Raw genomic sequence first — 22,524 nt, 5'->3', positions numbered from 1 at the left:
CTCCTTTTTCTTTTTCAAAAAATATATATATGTTTATTATTTTATTATTATTATTATTATTATTATTATTATTATTAGCCTGAGGTAGTGTAGAGTATTTATTAATTATTAGGTATATTAATATTGAATTTAAAAAATGTAGACGACTGTTTGATGCTCTGAGAGGGTATGTGACCTTTTACTAGCACTGGTGGTCGTCACATGTCATCTATCCAATGTCCATATTATATAACTTGCACTCAAATTACCAATGTATTTTGTTTTTACCCATTATTTTATTACAACTTCTTAAACAACATAAATAATCATTAAATTACTTTACACATCACTATTATTTTAATATATATTTACAGATACACAATTTATTGCCAAGATCTGAAAGACTGAAACTGGAACCTACTCAAGAAAACATGAGCATTAAATAATTAAGAACAATACAGCTAAAAGCTTGCACAAGTCTGAACAAAGTTCTTACATAATTACTTCCAAAAATCTCAAATTACTCATACATGTAATGATAACAAATGAATCTCATCACCAAATAAATAAATTAAAAATAAATAAATTGTTTTATTAGTATGTGATTGCAGTGAAATAGCTCAGAGCCAAGTGAATAAAAAAAATGATGGCATTTGAGCTCCAACTTCTCTTTTCTTTTTGGCCTTCTTTCCCCAACTCTCACTGGCACTGCAATCACATAAAGCACAACCTCAAATTAAAAAGTACATTCACTTACCACATACAACCCATATACCTGCTTCACTCTTCACTCATCGGCGAACATTATGGATAAAATTCAATTCCCGTTTTCTTGCTCTTGCGAAACACGAAAGGTCGAAAAATCTTGATCCATATTCCAAACGAAACCAGGCATGTCATCCCTTCTTCCACCAACAGTTCTGTAAACGTACAGCCTCTCGACAGGGCAGCTTTCGGGCCTCGTATTGGGCGGGCCCCTCTCGTCAATCACTTCAACGTTGAGCCTCGGCATCTTCTGACCAAGCAGCTTACATGCTCCGAAACTAACGGAGCAAGAAGACATCCAAAGGGATCGCATTGTCTCCAGCTTTGCAGCGTTGGCCAACAGAGCCTTGTCCCCAAACGGACAGTCTCTAATCTCTAGTTTCCTTAGGCTTTCACAACCAGACAACACGTGGTGTAAGCCCAAATCACTGTCTCCAGCAAAAGCTATCGAAAGCATCTCCAATTTCTTTGCGTGGGTCCCGATGTATTCAAAGACACGATCTGTTAACAGGCCTGACATGGAAAGGCGTCTCAATTCCTTGCAGTTTTCGACGATGGCTCCGAAGCCAGTATCGAGTGGTTCGAGGGTTAAGTAATCCGGAACTCTAGGCTCGATTATGCAGAGTCGAAAACGAATCATCTTAGGTCGATTTCTTGCAATGGTAACTAAAGCAGCATTCGACATCTGGCGGCAGAAATAGAGAACTGAGTGCAGTTTAGGGCAGCCTTCCGAGACAGAGACGAGCCCTTGTTCTGTCAAGGACACATTAGGTTCTGCTCCAAAAGGATCTGATGGGAATACCCTAAGTTCTTGCAGATCCTTGCAAGATGCTGCAACGGCTTCTAGACCACTGTCTTCAATGTAATCAAGAACCTGCGTGTGTGTGTCATGTGCTCGATTAGTTGACAAATATAATTGAGTGGGTAGAAGAATACTGCATTTAATGGTAATAATGATTAATAATCAATAGCTAGAAACGTACCCATAAACGCTGTAAATTCCGACACTGGGTAACAAGCTTGATGAGATCAGAACTTTGAATGGTAGCATAGCTTAAGTTCAGCCAAGTGAGTCCAGAGCAGACAGAAGACATGGCTGGAAGATAAGCAGGAACTACATCCCAAAATCCTGACAAGCCTTTCAGATGCTTACAGGCTGAAAATGCTTCAGTCAGGTTCGAAAAGGTGTCAGATCGAACCTCGGCTGAATATGCACCAGTGCCTAGTTCAACCAACTGTGGGGCACGGAGAAGTAGGTTACTCAGCTTCTCAAGGGGTACAGCACGGTTCAGGCGAAGAGTCTTCAGATTAGGTGACCGGGCAACCAGGCGCTCCAAGGCGGAGAAACTCACCTCAGAGCCTAAGCAAGACATGTTGAGTGACACCAATGAGGTGCAGTTGTCGGGGAAATGGCTAAGCCAATGCCCACTCAGGTCCTCCACTTCACTCTCCCTCAAATCTAAGTCTCTGAGATTCCTGCATTGAAGATAATACAACCATTATAGAAACTTCAGTTGTCCAAAAAGAGTTTCTAAAAGTTCACAAGTATAACAGTAAGTAACTACGGTCATAGTCGATAGTCCACAGAGGTACCATTTCAAAGTAAATAACTATTCCCAATATGCCTACTACTTCACTAAGTCATAATGCAAGTGTGTTGACCCATCTCAATATCATATAGAACATAAGCTGACAGAACTGCAGACAACGAGTAAAAATCGAAGGAAGAAAACAGAAGAAACGGATGATTGTTCAAAAGCACCTACATAAGAGCAGGAGAACATAGAATCTATGCAGTAATGAAAAAAATTAGACAATACCAAATCACCCCACATACAAATAAATCTTACTTGCACATCCCCAAGTTAAACGGATACATAATTTACACAAAGTCCACAATTAATTCATCCGCAAAGTAATGAATGGCGAATCGACAAGCTATAGCAAAAAAAAAAACAAAAGGTCTCCTCATTTAAGCTGAACTTATAGTTCTAGCGCTAGGCCTGTGCGTAAACCCCAGCATAAATCTAAGCATTAGCCTGCACATCTGCGAATAAACCCTAATAAATCTAAAACGTTATAACACTACACTATGCTAAATAAACATGGGCATTCAGCAGGAAACGACAAATTGTTTATTTCATTGAGCTCAAAAATCCACTGAATCCAGGCAAAAAGCAACCAAATCATCGCAGCTAAACCAAAACATAGTAAAACAGAACATAAAATATTGGAATCGAAGTTTTTCGATAGTAACCTGCAATTAGCCGCAATGGAGGCGAGACCATCGGTCGTAAAACCCTCGCAGGACGAGAGCACCAAAACTTTAAAATTCTTAAAGGACTTGGAGATTAGCTCCAGAGTATCGTCGGTCACCACCATGCGCTTGAGCTTGATCTCCTCGAGGAACGGGTAAGCCACCGACATAGCCACGATCCATGGGTAAACGTAGCCCCCCCAACCCTCCGGCACGAGGTTGAAATCGGCAAAATGCGGCTTCCCCTTCATCTCCAACGCCCTCACTTCCGGAAACCGCCGGATCACGATCTCAGGGGAGACGGAGTAGCAGTTCCCGATGAATACACGGCGGCGGCACCACCTCTCAATCTCGTACCACGACCTGCACACCAGCGAAACGGCGTTTCGATCCTTGTCGGTTTTCAAAAACGAGAACACGTGCTCCAGAACTTCCTCAGGAAACGAGTACGCCATGGGAGGCAAAAATGGTAAAGTTTGAGCTCTGGATCTGAACGACAGGGTTGGCTGAGATGTGTGTGTTAGAGAGAGAAGATAGAGAGAGAAAGAGGGCTGTATCTGTATGTAGAGAAGATAAGGTTTTTTTTAGTGTTTTATATTTGGCGAGGTTAGAATTTAACTAGTGTTTGAATTAACGAGTGGGAAGTTTACACGTGTCCTACGTGTGTTTTAGCCGGTGGATTTAACTGTGGGGGCCCTTATCTGATTCAAGCCAAGCGCCACCGTAGAAAATTTGTGCGACTGTGACGTGGCCAATAGGAACGATTATTTTTTATTTCTACTTCTATAAATTATAATATATATATATAAAGTATATATATAAAACAATAAATTAGAGAATTTGTAATAATCTTATATTATGAGAGATAAAATAAAAATAAAAAATGGGAATGGAGAAAGTGTATAGAGTAGTCAACAACCACCCTTAAGTCCAAATTAAATAAAATAAATAAAATAATAATGTTTTGTTATGATGTACAAAAATTAATTAATAAACAATGACGTGACTTAAATTTCGTTTGAAAAGTTCATTACTATTAATATGTATGGATATAACTTAATTATTGTTTGCCTCTAATTGTGGCCTATTACACTTGCATAAAAATATATTTAAAAATATATTGTGGCCTATTAATTGACTTACTGTTAAAGAAGGCAAATAATGAATAAATAGTATTAATATGGGGTTAAAATAGAAATAGAGGAAAGGGAATCTGATGATTCATAATACACGGTGGATCTGACGGAGGAGATTAGAGGTGGGGCCACATTTGAAAATCCAATCTACTACCACCATGTGAGAAATGAGAATGGTTTGATTTGATGTGATATGTAATAATCATGATTTACTTCCTGCTAACCAATCATCGTCTGATACGTACTTAATTAACTCCACATTCTTAGCAACACAACTATAATTAGCAATTTGATGATCTAATATGATTTCTTTTTTTTTATTATTATTATTTTATAATATCGAATAATCTAAAAATTGGGCTTCATTATTATAGGCTCAAACTTCTGTGCCATCGGGCCTCATTATTACATGCTCGATATCGGTTCATGTATTTTTCCGGGCTTCGAATTTTTTCGGGCTTATATCGAACAATATATAAATTACATATTCTTACAATTTTTTCTTATATCCCATCAAAGTATAGCATTTGCAAGATTATATTCATCAAATGAAGAAAATAATACTTTCAATTTATAATCGAATTGTATACCTCACCATACAATTAATGCTTGAGAAAATATTATGACTTGTCTATTTTTAAGTCTATTTATCCTGTGGACATAGTTTCAAATATAACTACTTTTTTTGTAAGATATGAAATTGAATGCTGCTGTAAAATAGGATCTTGGTTGCTTGAACAATAGTAGGACAACCTTAATAAATGAAGCGAAAACCCTCACGGGGCAAAAATGTAATTTCAAATATTAATTAATTAAAACAGTTCACATTACACTAGGGTTTTAAATGAATAATATATTTTTTTTTCTAGAAAAAAATATTAGTATTTTTAAAATAAAAATAACAAAAGGAGTGAGGTGTCCCACGTTAGCATCAAGTGGGGCAAGTACTGGGACAGTGCACTATTAAGCAGCATTGGTAATTCTTTCATGAATTAATGACTAAATCACCCTTGGTCAGATTCGGACAATAAATTCATTCATAGGACTAAATGAGGGGTAATATTGTCAGTTCATGAAAGGGACATGGTTTAATGGGTTGGCACTGTCTCAGTATGGACTCCCTTAGTCCTGTCCCTTTTTTAATTTGTCCAAAAGCTGATACTTCTGTCCCTATTTTTTAAAATAAAAATAAAATATTTCTCGAATTTATGTCAAATTAATTACATAATTATAAGGACTATTAATTAGCACGGAATTAAGTTAAGGAGCAAATCTGATTGATATTATTTAAAGTAATATTTTAATATCCAATCAAAGTACGATGTGTGCTGAGTTGTAATGCACGTAAAGTTGATTGTTTTGCAGTAAGATAATGGGATTAAGAATTTAATTAATTGATTAAATAGTAAAATAATTTGATTTAATTATTAAGCCCACGCTTGGTTCTCCGGGAATCTCTCTCCTCCCTCGAGTGAAAAGATTGGACTTTGCTGTATTTATATTTTCAGTACCACCCAGCTTCACGTTTTTTGGGGAATATCAATTCTAGGCCTTATAATTAGTTTAATTAATTAATTATTAGTTTATAATCTATTTTTAATCGCCATCTAATATTATTTTATATTTAATGGGTAATTTGTTATAGGTTTTTGCCCCATGCTTCATGGTCCAATGTTATTTTTGTGCATATGGAACGGATATATGTTTTATGATAAATCGTACGTATTGGTCGAACTATAATTACCATCGAAGTTTGTAAGTAATCGCAACTTAACCTAATTTTAAGGCGTTAATTTTTTCATAAAAACAAAAAAATCATTAATTTTATTATTTGATCTTCAAATAAATTCAACTACTGTGCTACTATCGCAATTTCATCTGAATAAATCATCAAGATCGAAAGAACGTCAAATTCACACAGTAAACTGTACATCAGCGACAAAGATCAGGCGTCCGTTTAAAGAGATTGTTCGTCAAACGAATATGAGATCGTATCACTTCAAAGTGATTGCTTCATAATTAGCTACTTAAAAAGAGCAATTAAGATTAATTTTACATAATTGGTCATAGAATAAAACAAAATGGTTTGATTGGTGGGGTAGGTTGATTGAAGGAATGAAGAGTCTAAGAGTTTATTACTAATTAGTGGATTTGGCAACCAAGAAAAAAGTCTACTTCTATAAATGTTGTTAAAGCCAATTTAAATTGCACACGCAATATTCCATTAATAATCAACCGGCCCTTATTTCTTTTGGGCCGCCCTTGCACCATTCATCCATTCTTTCTTAATTTTTTTTTCTTTAGGTATTATTACACGTGTTACTTTTTGTTTTTTCAACGATACATTCATCATCTAGAACATATAGACGTCATTATAAATATTGACATTTGAATATTCATTATTTTTTAAATAAAATATTAGTTATAAAAAACGTTTTTTTTTTTTTGAAAAATACTACATTTAAACCTCTATAAATTAATACAGTCGGTATTATGATAATTTTATTAATTTAGCGAATTATTAAATTATTGAGTTAATAATTTAACACGTTTTCACCGAGTTGAGACCGATATAAGTTATTATTTAATCGAAGTTATTAGTTTATTGAGGTTTTACGGTAATTATGATTGAATACCGATTTAGGTAGGGCAGATCGTTTATAAATTAGAATGACTGAACTAATAAAGAAGCATAATAAATAGAGCCATCCTCATGGAGTTAATATTTTGGACCCACTAATCATGTGCAATTTAATTACCCACTTATTGTAGGACAATATTAATGTTATTTGTGTAGAATTCACTTTGATGGATTATTGATTTATAATAAATCATTAACAATTTACTAAATCAGTGATGAAAAATACACTTTTCGCCCCTTAAGTTTACCACTATTTCATATTTGGTTATTGTTGTTCACTAAAAATAGATTTAGACCCTGATATTTCAACAATATAACATTTTCGTCAATTTATGGTTAGTCTGTCGGCTGTCGGTTAAGACAGTGATAGGCACAATGCTTGATTTCGTTAGTACTAAGAAAAAATTGACTGAAATGACAAAAGAATGTTGTATTTTTTAAAATATAAGGAACTAAATTTGTGTTCTGAAATAAAAAGGACCAAATAAGTAACTAATGCAAATTTAAAGGACGAAAAATAGAGGTTTTAATTAATCTTAATAACCAGCACAATGTTAATAATTTGATTTAGGTTATTTGACTCCAAATTCGTTCAACGAGGGGCCAAATTGTAAATGAATGTAGAAGAAAAAATTGAATAATAGAATACTGCCAAAAATGGGGTACGTGGAAAGTGGGAAGCTAAAGAAAATAGTTGACCATTGAACAATTTCTATAGTTGTGGGGCCCAATAGTAGAAATACCTGATAAGTGGGCCCACGGCCTTGTACTGCCGGCCTTTGGTCCGTCTTTTCAAACTTCTTTTCTTAGGTCAAACTTTTCGAAAGCCACTCTCTCACTTCAATTCTGATAAGCTGTTTTTTTTATTTTTGATTTGGTGTTCACCGACAAACACGCCCTTAACTTTCTTTTGGGCTGCCCCCCAATAATACAAGTCGGGTTGGGCTTTATCCATATCATATGGGCTCTGGACTATCCGCGACCCGGAAAAAAGGTTGTTCTTAAGGCCCATTTAATTAAAATAATATAAAAATTAACGAGTCCTATTTAATTAATTAATTACAATTTTTCGTTACCAAATGTCAACCACGTAAATTAATTGAATTATTGAATTTGATTGAGATACTTGCTACAGCTGTATAATTATTTAAAATAATTAAACAATAAAATAAGATATTGATACAATAATAAAAAATAATTAATAGTATCTGATGTTGTAAAGGTGAAGGAAAAAAAAACAGAGCCCAGATTTTCCCACCGAATTCCATGCACGTTTGCCGTTCAACTTCACATACTCCACCGCTCACCGCTCCTCGTTCCGGCAGCATTGGTAGATCTCGCCGCCGGACGCACACTTCCCGGCGGTAAGGTTTTTGCCTTTTTTTTTTTTTTTTTTTTTTTTTTTTAAATTTTATAAATGATTATTTAATGTATATTTATTCTATTCCGTGAATTTGAAAATAATCTGCTGACAAAAAGCAGGGTTTGGTCATCCTGAAAGTTAGGAGAATTTTGATTTTTTTTTTGTACTAAATTATTGACTTAAATTTTATGTTTTCACTTGTTGGAAGTGATTTAACTGTTTGATTATGGAAGGAGCCAAATCAAATGTCGGATTAACTGAACATTTTCTCGAGCGATGGTGAACTGTGGGACCTTGATTAATTGCTGCCATGTATATTTGATCTGATTTTTGATTCAGTACAATCGATAGCATGTGGTATTTTTTTTGGCAATTTTTTTGCTATTACCTAAAATTAGTTCACTAAAAATGGTGTAATTGTAGAGATGTGAGGTTACAGATGAACCACACAGTACAAAAAACTCCAAAATTTTACTAATTGATTAGCAATTTCCTTCTGTTAGGCAATTTTGTTTTGGCTGTGTCTGATAAGTGTTGTGACATGATTTGGTGTTCTCTTCATCTTATATATATATAGTTTGTAGTTCTACTTGTTGAGTGCATCTCATGATGAAAAAATCTATTATCTATACTTAGCTTTCCATGTCGAGCCGTAAATCCAAGTATACATATTCGTGTTGAATCGAACAATGTATGAACTTGCTTACATATGCATTGCACTTTTCAGCTTCACGATTCTGCAAATGACGGTAGCTTAATGTTTACTTTGATTTCTCTTGATTATCTGATATATATACTCACGTGTATTTTGGTAATGACATTTAATTGTTTTACAGGTATGCTGCTATTTGTTCGGGGAGATTGTTTCCATGTCACGAGTGAGCTGTGAAATTTAAACTACTCAGATTGACATGGACCCTCTTAATAATAGTACTGCTGAAATCATAAACGGAGGAACCAATATCCTTGGGGTCGAGAAATGTCAATTGTATTTGCTTTTCCATGAAGAAACTGTGCTTAGTAATGGCTTCCGGGGCTTCTTGTACTTTATGGCTCTTGCCTACTGTTTTATTGGATTATCAGCTATAACATCTCGTTTCTTCCAGTCTATGGAAAATGTTGTTAAGCATACTCGAACTGTTGAAGAGATAGATCCTTACTCTAATACCAAAACTGTTAGACATGAAAAGGTTTGGAATTACACCATAGCTGATATCACTCTGCTGGCATTTGGAACTAGTTTTCCGCAGATTTCTTTGGCCACCATTGACGCAATAAGGAATCTAGGAAGCTTGTATGCTGGAGGTTTGTCTGTTTTTCATGTTTTACGTATTTCAAATTTTCTTTAACTTGTCTTAAATTTTCACATTCTCTGTACTTCGTGAATATCAAATTTTACTCCGGTAATGGGATTAACAGGTTTAGGTCCTGGAACACTTGTTGGTTCAGCTGCTTTTGATTTGTTCCCGATCCATGCTGTCTGTGTTGTGGTTCCTAAAGCTGGAGAGCTAAAGAAGATATCAGACGTTGGAGTCTGGCTTGTAGAGCTCTTTTGGTCTTTTTGGGCTTACATCTGGCTATACATAATATTGGAGGTGAATGTCGATATTGTTTATTCTCAGCCCAAATTTACTGCATATGGATTTCTTTGATTGGTTCTACTTGAATATATCGATTTCTCTTCAAATTTACCCATGTCTTACTCACTTTGCCTATTTCTTACTCTTCACAAAACTTGATATTTGTAGTTACAACAGGTCTAGGACAGTGAATCTTGGGTCTTTTTGCTTGACTAATCCCGTTGATAGATCTTGTGAAAAGATAACACTTGCTATTATTTGTGCCTGTGTAACATGAATCTCAAGCTTCATGTAGATTAAATAACTAGCCTAATCTGTCAGTCTATCAGATTTGATCTTGTTGAGCTCCTGTTAAGCATGTTTAGCTTACAATCCGTGCATAGCTGTTGTAAGTCAACAAGCATTTCCCGTAATGCATAGCGAGGTTCACATAAAACAGAAATTACATACTTGTAGGTCAAATAACTTCAGATGTGCAGGTGTGGACTCCAAATATCATTACTCTCTTGGAAGCTTTACTTACAGTGCTACAATTTGGACTGCTGCTAATGCATGCCTATGCACAAGATAAGCGTTGGCCGTATTTGTCTCTGCCGATGTAGGTCTTTTGTTAATCAACACCTATAACTTCGATTTTCCCATGATCTTTCTGCTTCTGACATCATGTTTGTAATCAGAGGAAGAACTGAGAGGCCAGAAGAATGGGTACCAGTGGAAACTGCTCCATACAAGGATCGTGATAAGTACTCTGAAATCCCTGAAGATGACCATGAAAGCGGGAGGATTGTTGACATTTTCTCCGTCCATTCTGGTAATACACAATACTCGTCCATTTGAACTTTGTTTTGTCAGTTGTCACAGTGAGAAAATGCGACTATATTTTACTTTGGTGTGGCATCATTTCTTTGGTTGGTTCTTTCTAATAAACACTTTGAAAGCGTAACCTGCAGATCATGTCTATCAAAACTTGTCTGGTTCCGACTCTGGTGAACCCTCGGGCCAGTCTCACGAAGATATTCATGTGAAAGATAATTTAATCTCAATCTGGAAGCAGCAATTCGTTGATGCATTTGTGGTACTGAATTCCCGTTTTCCTTTTGCCCACATCTTTGTTTTCAATTTGATATACTACTTTTCGTGTTCCTTTTGTGCACATACCATTTTCATGTATTTATACAACTTTTTTTTTCTTGGCTGAATAATTTTTTTCATCCTTGAGCAGTTGGAGGGCCAAGAATCAAGAAAACTGAATAACACATACCTAAGGGCAGCAAAAGTTTTATGGGAGTTGCTCCTCGCACCATGGAGAATTTTGTTTGCCTTTGTACCACCTTGTCAGATTGCTCACGGATGGATCTCTTTCATTTCTTCTCTCATTTTCATAAGTGGGATAGCTTATGTTGTGACGAAGCTTACAGATATAATAAGCTGTGTCACAGGTTCACATTTTTTCTGCACAAAAAGAATTATGCACTACTGTTTGGCACCACTTTTTTAGTAACACGATCAAATGTCAATATGCAGGTATTAATGCTTATGTGATAGCATTTACAGCATTAGCCGCCGGAACATCGTGGCCGGATTTAGTCGCAAGCAAGATTGCAGCAGAGCGGCAGACGACAGCCGACTCTGCCATAGCTAATATTACTTGCAGGTTCTTTCTTAGTTACTCCATCTTCCAAAAGTCATTCTTGATCTTTAGAGTTTATGTTATTTAACTTCTTTATTTTTCTTTTTTGGTAGCAATTCGGTGAATATATATGTTGGCATCGGTGTACCTTGGCTGATCAACACGATGTACAACTACTTTGCATACAATGAACCATTGAGGATAGAAAATGCAGGTGGCCTCAGTTTCTCGTTGCTCGTGTTCTTTGCTACATCTATAGGTTGTATCGGCGGTTTGGTATTTAGGCGTCTTACTTTGGGAGCCGAGCTCGGAGGTCCCAGATTTTGGGCATGGGTTACTTGTGCTTATTTCATGTTCCTATGGCTTATTTTTGTTGTATTGTCATCTTTACGAGTTTCTGGTTATATTTGAGTTATTTTTTTTTCTTGCTGCGTTTGGCTTGATATCCCTCAACCAACGTAGTATTTTTGTAATAAATGCATTTTATTATTCTTTATGCGAGTAATCATTCTCTGCATTTTGTGATAATTTAAGAAATTATGTTTCATTTCTTTGGAGTTCTTTTGTTTTCTTACACTGGATTACAAAATGTACAAATGAACCAAGAAAACCCTAAAAAACACAGTTGAGCTTAAAAAAAAAACGACGAGGAAAGTTACCGAATGTCTATTTGCACATATGAACTAAGAAAACCAAGTTGGATCCGTTTGCTTCCATCAATGGCCAAAAAAAAAAAAGAAATTCAAAATCCCCCAAAACCTGAGCATTCATCTCAGTAGCACAGTACAATCAAATTCACCTGTAGTCTTGCTGGTGAATGGAGCAACTTTTCAGTATTATTATTCTCATTACAAAAGACAGTGCTAACATATGATAATGATTACATGATACAAAGGGATGGATGATTACAAACTTGCCCATTTTACTTGTCATCTACTTTCTATTTCAGGCAGCAGCACCTGTACAAGCTGTAGCTGGTGCATAACTCTGCTGCTTTGAGGTACTGTATTTCCTCGTAATGAATCTGCAAACAGAAAGAAAAGAGTTAAATAGCTAGTAGAAAAGGACAAAAAACCCAAGAAAATAACAAAACAGTTTATTGAATTCGACTAACCTGAAAAAATCCCTCCACAAAAGCTCATACACTAACCAATTCATCCCAGTGTCACTTGCACCAGTTCCCCCGTTTTTCTTGTTAGACGCCGCAGAAATCATGCTGCAAACACACAAGGTTTTCCATATTGATGTATACGAAAAGAAAGAGCGAAAACTAAGCAGGAATATTGTTCTTTCTTGCAATACCTTGAAGCAGATTTCTTGAGCTCGTCAAACATGGATCGAGGAGAAAGGCATCCCATGGCCAGCCATGGAGATATTTTGCACGAAAAATTAGCGCCGTAAATGTTATCATTGGTTCCATCCTTAGATCCACTGTTTGGTTTTGCCTTGCATTCTAAGGCGAAATTTCTCAGTCTCTGCAAGCCTTCAGTCTCTCCACCCACAAGAGAAGCATTAGCAGCTGTTTTCCCATTCTACGAGAGACAACGAGAATCGCATTAATGCTATTAATACTCACTAACCTTCTCTATATCTACCGATTAGTCTCATTCCAATGCTCTACTAAATGTCAAAGCAGTATGAATACTCATACCCCAGTTTTTTAATATCAAGATCACATATTACACAAGATGTACGTGCATGCAGCCTGCCACGTAAATGGTTCCAGCTTATGCTAAAACTTAATGATTAAAAGACACTAATATTAAGTTCTATAGTACTTTAACTACACAAGAGGTGTTTTACATCTAGATAAGTATAGAAAAAATAAGTTGGGCCACTAGCAATTTAATTAAATTATGAAGGTATTCGCAATTTTATGTGATCAAAAATAAACCCCCAACAAAAGAACAGTATTAATACACCAATACAAGAAAATCTCTATCGATTCAACACTAGCACTAGAACTCAATCTTCTAAATTAGTATTATCACAAGTATTGCATCGAATTCGTCTGCACACAGAACGTAACAAAAATAATTAAATTATCTATCCATCAACATTCAAAATCGACGGTTCATTCAGAACGAACCAATGGTAAGATCATCACAATCATTTGCATAATCCAAATAACGATACCAATTAGAGTTGATATTCATACCTGACCCAAGGTGGAATTCGGGTTGAGCCCCAAATCCATCAAGGAAGGAATCTCCCCAGGCTCTAAATCCCCTCGTTTAGGTAAGCCCTTCATCTTATCCAAAGCCTCAATAGTGTTCCTCACCTCCAAACCCTGCACCTTCCCTTTAAATCCTCCGTAATTCGTCGGCATTTGCTCCAACTCAAACGGCAAATCCTCCAAATGGTACAGCGTGCTTCCCCAGAAGTACTTCACCTCAACTCCCTCATCCTTCATAACCTCCTCTATCTTCTCCTCCGCTTTAACTTCGTCGTGCGAAACCTCTCTGTGCATATAAACAGCATCTGCACCCACCGCTTTAGCCACCTCCAACAACACGCTCTCCGGCCTCCCAATTCTCACCACGAGATCCGACCCACGCGCCTGCAAGTTACTCCGCAAATCGGCGACGGATTCCAACAGAAATGTTGCTCGATAGGGTCCGGTTTTGTCGAACCCGGACGTGGATTTACCGTAGTCTCTGGGGTCGAAGCAGTAAACCGGGACGACGGAGACGGAATCGTTGTTGGCGGAGGTGAGGCACTCGTTGTCGTGGATGCGGAGGTCGTTGCGGAACCATACGACGGCGGCGCGGCGGAGGGCGGCGGCGCCGGAGGGGTTGGATGGGCGGAGGGGGTTAAGAGTGAGAGTGTTCTGGAGAGGGTTGGCTGAGATGGTGGATTTGAAGAAGGATTTAGGTTGGGGGAGGGAAGAGGAGAGAGAAAAGTGGGAGAGAGAGGAGATTTGAGATGGGATTTTGAGTTTGTTTGAAGAGGAGGCGGCGGCGAATTGTTTGGGTGGGAGGAAATGGGAAGGAATGAGTGCGGAGAGGGAGAGTGAAATTGAAGCAGTGGGAAGAATGGGGAGTGGGTTTTGCTGGTATTCTTCGGGGGTTTCTGCGTTTTTGGCTGTGGAATCCATTGTTGTGAATGGTGAAGAATAATGAGGCTGAAAAATGGTGGTAATGAAGAAGATGAAGATGATAAGCTGTGGATTTGTATCCGTCGGCTGAGGTTTGTTTGGTTGATGGGGTTAATGCCGGGATTAGTTTTTAGTAATTTAATTTTAATTTATTTCAGTGTGAATAATAAATTAGTTTTACTACATTTATTTAAATTTTGATTAATTGTACCAATTTCACTTTTTTTTTTTTTTTATGGAGCCATCAACTACCAAGAACATATGGGGTTGGTGTGGTGGATGGGATGGGGGGTTGGTGGAATTCGAACTATAATTACTTCAGGAGATTGCATGCAAATAATACTTTGCATTTGGAGTTTAGGTATTTTGAAATTCAATATAATTATTTGATGAATTAAATATTATAATAAAAAAAATAATAATAATCAAATATGACATCGTGCAAGATTTTCTCTATTTGCAGTGCAAACAGCAAGGGAAGGGCACCTATGGTATTATAATAATGTACAAATAAAAATCACTCCAACACCAGATATAGATTATATAGAATTAGTCACTGTGCTCCATCAGTAGTGATCATCTCCAACACCTCCTGAGAAACAAGCTAACAAATCAACACCAAAGATTGCAAAGTATAAGAGAACCTTATCAGTATCTACGTGATTTCACGGGTTAACTAACGTTGCATTTGGAACGGGGGAGAATAACAAATCCATTGAACTTGAAAAGACTAAAATGGCTACCTCTTGGTGATGTCAGCTGCAAGAGAGGGAGAAAAAAAAGCCTAAATCATAGTAGAGGCAAGTGTTGGGCGAGGTCTCACAACATTCAGCACCCCTCTAGCAGTTGTCTGTAAACGACAAAAATTTACACAAATTAAAGCAATGTTTTCGAGCTGGACTGATTTTAGAAGAAAAATCTGCATAGTGCATATTGTTTGTTACCTCAAAGAAGGAATTGAAGTTGAGTCGCAAAAGGAAGCGCCTAAGAAATGGGGCTCGCTGACTCCCAGCAATCCTGCTACTGCGGAGTATGGTGTATAACGAATTTGACTTCTTATTAAATTCCTGGTAAGAGGGAAAGATATTATGTTTTTATCTCGCTTGGTATTTAAATACAATATCAGTGACAACAGTTGCAAGTAATATGCACCGCTTTTAGTACCTCAGCTATGTGCTCCAGTCCTGCAGTGCTGTCTTTACTTTCTTGGTTCTCGATCTTCCAGCAAAATTGTAAACAAAGTCTCATTATTCCATCCAGAATACGTGACACAGAACCGATATCCAGGAAAGATTGTGATATCAGTGCAGATAAATACCTGTAAGAATAAAATCGGTTAGGTTAAATCTTGTTTATGCATTAGCAGTTTAGCCCAATAAACTCAAATCAGTTGTCTATCGACACAATTATCAGCCACTTCCTCAGATGTCGACATCAAAAAGAGTAGAAGCTACAGCTATAAGATTCAGCATATTTTTAACATCTTTACATGTTAAATACAGATTTCAAGACCTAATTACGCTATATAGTCGAATTGAAATTTAACAGCCGCATCACTTACTCTTGGTGGAACCCCACCAGTTCCGTGAAGTCACGAGAATTCTGAATATGAGATTGCAAGACGTTCCACTGAGATTCTATTACATCGACCTACCAATTTAAAGATGAATTAGTTCAACAATTTAGTCTTTACAAAGATTTTCAATGAATAAGTAGACGAGAGTATGTAACCATAACAGCACATTATTACATTTACAAGATCAAAATCAAGAAAACTTAATATTCTAGATGCATAACAACTGAGATGCCTGTTCGAGTGAAGGTGTACTTAGGAACTTTAAGATGCAAAGTGCCAGGTATGTTCTTGAATTCCGTTTGTATATTTTGGGTTTTCACTACTTATTGATCAGGTTTCAAAAGATAAGTTTGCCGTTAGTTATCTCTCGTTTAAGTAAATATCAACTCAAACGGTACTTCAGGCGTATTTTAGTGATAATTCACCTGAATATAAAATTGAAGATTTCTGATTAGGAAGGCCATATGTTCTCTCACACGCCACATTGGTCTAAAGCGTTGCCTTCTCTGTTGAGATATTGAACCGTTAATACCATCACTGCGGCGTTTGGCAAAATCAGAATGATCTTGATGCATTGCAGACGCCCATGACTTCTCCAGTTCCATCTGAGTCCTCTTAAGACGAAGCAAGTACTGGAAAATCCTAAGGTACCTGTTCCAACAGTGAGGTTGACGAAGAAAAAGTTGCTCACTCAGCCATTAATGATGCCACACTACAAAAAAAGTAAGCAGATGGGCACTTCCACTAACATTGACATTCATTTTATCGATTTTTTATTTGTGATCGGAAGGAGGAATTGATAGAGCTGATGTAAAGCTTACTTAGACAGCACTTCCGGTGTAAAGAACAACTGCAAGGGCCAGTCAACAGAATATTCAAGGGCAATGCCATCCCAGCCATCAATTGACATCCCTGCAGAAGTATCTAATTGGACACCTGAGTCACCATCAGAATATGCTTTCGTTTTAGGCAACTCAACATGGGAAGATTTAACTGTGACTCCTGGCATTCTGAAAGGAAAGAAATTAAGAAGAGCATTGTCTTGAAGAGTTATATTTCAGTTGAAGAATTGGAATATAAAAAACTGGTCGTACCGCAAAGATACTCTGGAAAAGTATTTGTCCTCATCAGCGATAGTCTTTATCGAAGCCTGCATTAGATATGAGTTTTTCAGCTTAGTACAATATACAGAAGATATACAGAAAAGGAGGCACGAGCAAAATGATTTTATGAATTCTGTTTAGGTCAGCAATGAAGAATTATGGATGAAGTTAGTGGTATCTCTTTTAAGACTCAGATCATGCGTGCAGATAACCTTGTAGCAGAGTAACTGAACAAGAGGAGTGAGTGCCTCTCGGGTTACCCGCACAAAAGATAAGCCGAGTACTTTGTATAACTTATGCAAGGATTTAATAGCAATTCTATTGTTAGCTATGATGCATTTCATGATTAACACTTACCAGTTGAAAAGGAACCATAAGATCAGCTTCAGCAGTTGATTGACGGGGTGGTAAACGCATCAGCATGCGACTTTCCTCAAGAAAACTCTATCATGTAAGACATCTTTCAGTATACTATTATAAAAAGTGAAGAGAATTCAGCTAGACGGTTATAAAGTAAATCTTTTGCAACAATGTACATAACAAACTATTTTACAAGCTCAAATTCTGGAAGATTTTATAAACTAAAACAAATTTCCTCTTCAAGTGAATAATGTCTGAATACATTGATAGATGCAAATGCCGCACAGTTGACTTCTTAAGTTTATCCTACCTGGAAAAAATCACCTTTAGCTAAAAGGAAATAATCTTTAAGAGCTTTTAAGTGGCCATTCAAGTCAGCACGCACAACAACAAGCTGCAAATATAACCAAGATATATAAGTTACTTTTTGTCTAACAATAAAGGGACATAAATGTTTGCAATCAGCACCTGCCAAAGATGATTTGCTGCAATCGCTTTGATTGAGCCAACTGCAGTCTCAAACGATCTCTTATGGAACTCAGATGATTCCTGCACATAATAAAACAAACCAAATCTTTGAAGACTGGAAGCAAAAGGGTTTTAAAAGAAATGCATAACGACATGGTCAAAAGCATTAAAACCTTCAATTCTTGAAGCATAACTTCAATTTTATCAGCCTCAGCTTGTGGAAGTAATTCTTCTCCAGTCAACATGGTTTCAACAGAAGAGTCTTTCTGTAGAGAAAGCCTTCCGGTAAATCCTTGAACCCTTTGTGATCCTTTTTGTATGCTCTGATGAGATGATGCACGATGAAATTGGATAGAGGGACTTGGATTCCGAAGAACTCTGATAGCTTTTCCAGCAAATAAAATAGATTCAGCAATGTTTATTGGAACATACTCAGGAAGCATATCCTGCAAACGAATTCAAAACGCAGCACATTAACTGTGAACCAGTATTGCAGACTGAAATATAATCTAAGAGAAAGTAATGGTCTGAGTTGTTGGTGAATGGAACCATTAAAGTAAAATTAGTTATGACAGAAATGCTTCGTGTGAATAACATAACTAATACAAACATACTAAAACTCTGTGATAATCTAAGTCATGGATCACTAAATATATATGACGATCACTAAAAACCAATAGCTCAAAACAAACATAAATATACCAGAGAAATATGGAAGCCAAGATGCCAATCAGTTAGAGATACATCATTAGTTGACATGCGAGACAGTTTCTCAAGTGTATTTGCAGATGAATCGTGCTCAGAATCACTATCCTCTTGCCTGAGAGAAGAAAAATAAAGTCATATAGCTATTGTGTATGTCAAGCAAATTGAAACTGAACGGCATAGCACTCGGAAAAATCATACCTGCTAACAAAAAACTCTCCATACTGGTCATGAAGGATCCCATAAACCATCCATGAAGTAAGTTGATTGTACATGACCTGATGCCCATGCCATAGAAGCCTGTTTGTCATGGTAATATTATTCTAATACCATTCCAAGTCAATATATAATCGCCTACACCTGAATGGCATATTAATGCGGATTTCACTACACAACAAAGTAATAGGGAACTAAGAATATATATTTTTTAGTAACTTGTCATTTAGGATTCTGTGATTAATTTTCAAAATCCAACAGCAAGTTCGCTGGTAGCATAAAAACCATGATAATCATCTTTCTGATCTAGGATATCAAATTGTAAATAAAATTCTCTCTTCATCTCTTTGTCAAACTAAATGTGCACTAAGAGAAAATATGTGCATTGCCTAAGAACTGAATATTTTATCAACGCATAAATCCAAAAATAACTTAATCCATCCAAGCCACTCGTAAGAAGGATGCTTACCCTACAACCCTACCCCATCAAGTTTGTGATGACTGATGACCAGTTGCTGTGATATGAATCAAGAATAGCATACGTTTTTCAAACCCATATGTCTTTCAAAGGATATTTAACCTGCTTAACAAACAGGGCTTCTAAAAACTTTCATTAATCTAATACAATGCTACATGTTATATTCCCACAAGTTCCTGAACCGCTTTATGAGATATGCAACTTAGAATTACTAAGATAGTCTAAAAAACTGTTAAGCATATACAAGATAGAATTGGATAATTGCATACCGCTGAATACATGTTTGCAATTCAGGAACCCCACAATGGCATCGTTTGTGCAAAAGGTTGAGAAGTCTGCCTCCATAAATATGATTACGCTCAATCTCCAAAATAAGCTCGTAAAGAGGTGGCAACAAAACAAAGAACTGAGCCACATACTCACAAGTTAGTGCAGATTAAAATAGACTAGACACCACTAGCAGAAATGAGAAGTGAACTGTTCAGGTAAAGTTTCGTTTCGAGTGTATACTTACCCTTTCAGTTTGGTAAAACAGAACTACTCAGCTTATAGGGCAATTAACATGTGCAGTTACACAGACAAGTTATATGCAGGATGCACAATGTTGATAGTTATAACTAGTTTTAGTGCGAGGGCAGAGAAAAAATAAAATAAATAAAAGGAACAAGAAAGCTTTACTCCCTGAATGAACAAAATCTAGAGTGGCAAGCTAATGTTACAGAACCAATTCACATTATATTTCAAGAGGCCGATAAAGGAATTATACTTTAACCATTTCGTCATATTTGAAGAGAATTTGCATACAGTAACAGTTCAAATGAACATATCCGCAACAGATCATACACACATAAAAATTAAACCTTCATAAACGCATATAATAAATGATGCATAACCTATTTCCCACCTTATTGAGTCCTTGTGTCACAGTTGCCAAGACGGGGAGGGAATCAGACAACAATATCTGCTCAATATGCAAAACAGCGGACCTATAAACAGATAGCACTTCAACAATTCCATTCGATAGTGCCCTCCTATATACACTGGGCTTCACCTTCTTCCCTTTCAATATTTCTGTAGCTCTTGACAAAGGAGACTCGTTTGAAGATCTAATCCAACTTAAATTTCGAGATTTAGCCGCAAAACGTTCTAGCTCCCTGTAGTAGAAACCTAGAGTAATTACTCTCTCGATAACTTCCCTGCCAGTTAGAATCAAATTTTGCATCAGCAATACAAAACCAAACCAGTTTTATTACACACTAAATAACAAGGAATTATGAAATTTATCACAAGTATAGATCCAGCACAAACAACCAAGGCGTAACTACCACTCTATAAGGATCCAACGTGTAAATTTTGACTAATTGATGGTGAATAGTGGAGTTGTGGAACACAATCCTGCCAAACATTTATAGTAAAATGCAAATGTGATGACCCTCTAAACATCTTCCCTGACAATCAGAACCTAAAATCACATTGAGACACGAAAAAAGGACAACTCAAAACCGTTTATACTGGTAAACCAAGTAACAAAGAACTTACAAATACTAAAATAAAACACTCAATATCGAGCCAATTAAAACGCAATGTCACGGATCAACACACAAAATCATAGCCACTACTCACCTAAGTAACTAATCAACTAAATAACCTAATACTTGCCAATAATTATATCGCAAAACAATAATTAATTACTTATATATAACTACCCACTACTTGATGTTTTTCTACATCAAGTAGAAAATTAATAATTATATCGCAAAACTTCCACAATATTATCCACTGTACAATTTCATACCCCATCAACACCCAATGCAGCACCGAAGATAGAAACCCTAGTCATTCTTCACAATTAAGAGTAAACTAAATGATGGGTGTACTAGGTTTACTGAATACCTATCGCTGGGCTGAATGAATGAAAGATCGGGAGCGAGTTTGAAAGTTGGCTCATCGGAAAGCGGCGCATCGGAGGATAAGTTAACGCGGAGGGATTCCTGGTATTCTCTATCGTCGATTATGAGATCTCCGGTGTAACCTAGGAGTGCCAAAAGCAACTCGTGCAGCATTATCGCGAAAATTCGCACCCAGTAATCCGAATTTCAAAATCGTCAAAAGTGACGCAGCGCCGGTGAAGCAGTAAACCGGCCGGCGAGTCAGTGGACGCTTTCGGAAAGTAAATTATACTAGTGGGAGTGAGGTCGGCGGGAGCCCCAATTTGCCGTGTAATTCAAAATCTTTTTTGTGGGTTGTTTTGTAATTTAATGTGCTAAATAAATAAATCCTATAATCGCAACAAATAATAATTAGGGCAAATTATGAACAACTCCTGACTTATTTCTAAATTGCGAAAATTTCCTCTAGTTTCTGAAACTGCAATTAGCCCCACTGTAATGCCACTGTCTGACAATTTTCACTTTACGGCGTCAGCTCTAATAAAATAATTTAGATTCTAAAAAGAGTAAATTCGACTTTCCCCCCTTGTACTTTGGCTGGATATCACTTTACCCCCTTGTACTCTCAATTGCTTCGATTTGACCCCTTGTACTTTGATTCGATATCACTTTACCCCCTTCTACTCTCAATTCATCGATTTGCCCCCATGTACTTGAAAATTTGTCTCAATGTGGCTCTCGTCGTTAGTTTTCAGACCTTTGACCCTAACACCGTTTGATATAAGTTTGAAAATTACAAAAAAGTCACCCTCACAGTTTAAATAATTTTTAATAAAAAAGAAAAAAAAATTGTGGTTGGCGTCGTGGATTATGTTTTCTCGTTGTCTTTAATTTTTTATTATTTTTTTTAATAATATTTTAAAGTGGATGGGTGACATTTTATTAATTTTCAAACTTAAATCAAACGGTGTTAAGTTCAAATGTTTGAAAATTAACGGCGAGGGCCACATTGAAACAATTTTTCAAGTACATGGGCAAATCGATGCAATTGAGAGTATAAGGGACTAAGGTGATATCGAGCCAAAGTACAAGTGGGCAAATTGATGAATTGAGAGTAGGAGGGGTAAAGGGATATCGAACCAAAGTACAAGGGGGCAAATCGATGCAATTGAAAGTATAGGGGGTAAAGTGATATCCAGTCAAAGTATAAGGGGGGAAATGGAATTTACCCTTCTAAAAATTAGTATATTACCTGTGTGATAAATGGGGGGTAATTTAAAA

General features: G+C 36.6%; 4 protein-coding genes across 6 annotated transcripts; 1 reads left to right on the top strand and 3 right to left on the bottom strand.

Annotated features, from left to right (window-relative positions):
* Positions 1 to 459: 459 nt before the first annotated feature.
* On the bottom strand, positions 460 to 3,640 carry LOC105954476 (protein TRANSPORT INHIBITOR RESPONSE 1). The gene is made up of 3 exons (XM_012978149.2): positions 3,002 to 3,640; positions 1,728 to 2,220; positions 460 to 1,618 (listed from the first exon to the last, which is right to left on the bottom strand). The coding sequence occupies exons 1-3, from the start codon at positions 3,454 to 3,456 to the stop codon at positions 797 to 799; spliced, it is 1,770 nt and encodes a 589-aa protein (XP_012833603.2). The 5' UTR covers positions 3,457 to 3,640; the 3' UTR covers positions 460 to 796.
* A 4,338-nt stretch (positions 3,641 to 7,978) lies between these two features.
* Positions 7,979 to 11,898, top strand: MHX (magnesium/proton exchanger). Of its 3 annotated transcripts, none has more exons than XM_088816158.1 (9): positions 7,979 to 8,142; positions 8,978 to 9,446; positions 9,561 to 9,736; positions 10,201 to 10,319; positions 10,399 to 10,532; positions 10,672 to 10,796; positions 10,944 to 11,160; positions 11,246 to 11,375; positions 11,465 to 11,898. In XM_088816158.1, exons 2-9 carry the CDS (start codon positions 9,053 to 9,055, stop codon positions 11,760 to 11,762), a joined length of 1,593 nt encoding a protein of 530 aa, XP_088672284.1. In that variant the 5' UTR covers positions 7,979 to 8,142; positions 8,978 to 9,052; the 3' UTR covers positions 11,763 to 11,898. The 3 variants fall into 3 exon arrangements, with proteins under 3 accessions (XP_088672284.1, XP_088672283.1, XP_088672285.1); XM_088816157.1 differs by lacking the exon at positions 7,979 to 8,142 and adding an exon at positions 8,235 to 8,890; XM_088816159.1 differs by lacking the exon at positions 7,979 to 8,142 and adding an exon at positions 8,710 to 8,832.
* Positions 11,899 to 12,092: 194 nt separating this feature from the next.
* Positions 12,093 to 14,641, bottom strand: PHR2 (photolyase/blue-light receptor 2). Its single transcript, XM_012978173.2, has 4 exons — positions 13,510 to 14,641; positions 12,654 to 12,883; positions 12,466 to 12,567; positions 12,093 to 12,375 (listed from the first exon to the last, which is right to left on the bottom strand). The coding sequence occupies exons 1-4, from the start codon at positions 14,446 to 14,448 to the stop codon at positions 12,297 to 12,299; spliced, it is 1,350 nt and encodes a 449-aa protein (XP_012833627.2). The 5' UTR covers positions 14,449 to 14,641; the 3' UTR covers positions 12,093 to 12,296.
* Positions 14,642 to 14,993: 352 nt separating this feature from the next.
* Positions 14,994 to 21,594, bottom strand: GCP4 (GAMMA-TUBULIN COMPLEX PROTEIN 4). The gene is made up of 17 exons (XM_088816156.1): positions 21,248 to 21,594; positions 20,259 to 20,550; positions 19,624 to 19,760; positions 18,862 to 18,960; positions 18,658 to 18,775; positions 18,129 to 18,401; positions 17,956 to 18,036; positions 17,798 to 17,881; positions 17,485 to 17,571; positions 17,119 to 17,174; positions 16,846 to 17,034; positions 16,450 to 16,675; positions 16,010 to 16,098; positions 15,613 to 15,766; positions 15,393 to 15,515; positions 15,192 to 15,298; positions 14,994 to 15,040 (listed from the first exon to the last, which is right to left on the bottom strand). The coding sequence occupies exons 1-16, from the start codon at positions 21,415 to 21,417 to the stop codon at positions 15,233 to 15,235; spliced, it is 2,244 nt and encodes a 747-aa protein (XP_088672282.1). The 5' UTR covers positions 21,418 to 21,594; the 3' UTR covers positions 14,994 to 15,040; positions 15,192 to 15,232.
* Positions 21,595 to 22,524: the final 930 nt, after the last annotated feature.

This window comes from Erythranthe guttata, chromosome 4 (genome assembly GCF_056151865.1).
Source record: "Erythranthe guttata isolate IM_541 chromosome 4, IM_541, whole genome shotgun sequence".
Taxonomy (NCBI): Eukaryota; Viridiplantae; Streptophyta; class Magnoliopsida; order Lamiales; family Phrymaceae; genus Erythranthe; species Erythranthe guttata.
This window is presented reverse-complemented; position numbering and strand designations above follow the sequence as displayed.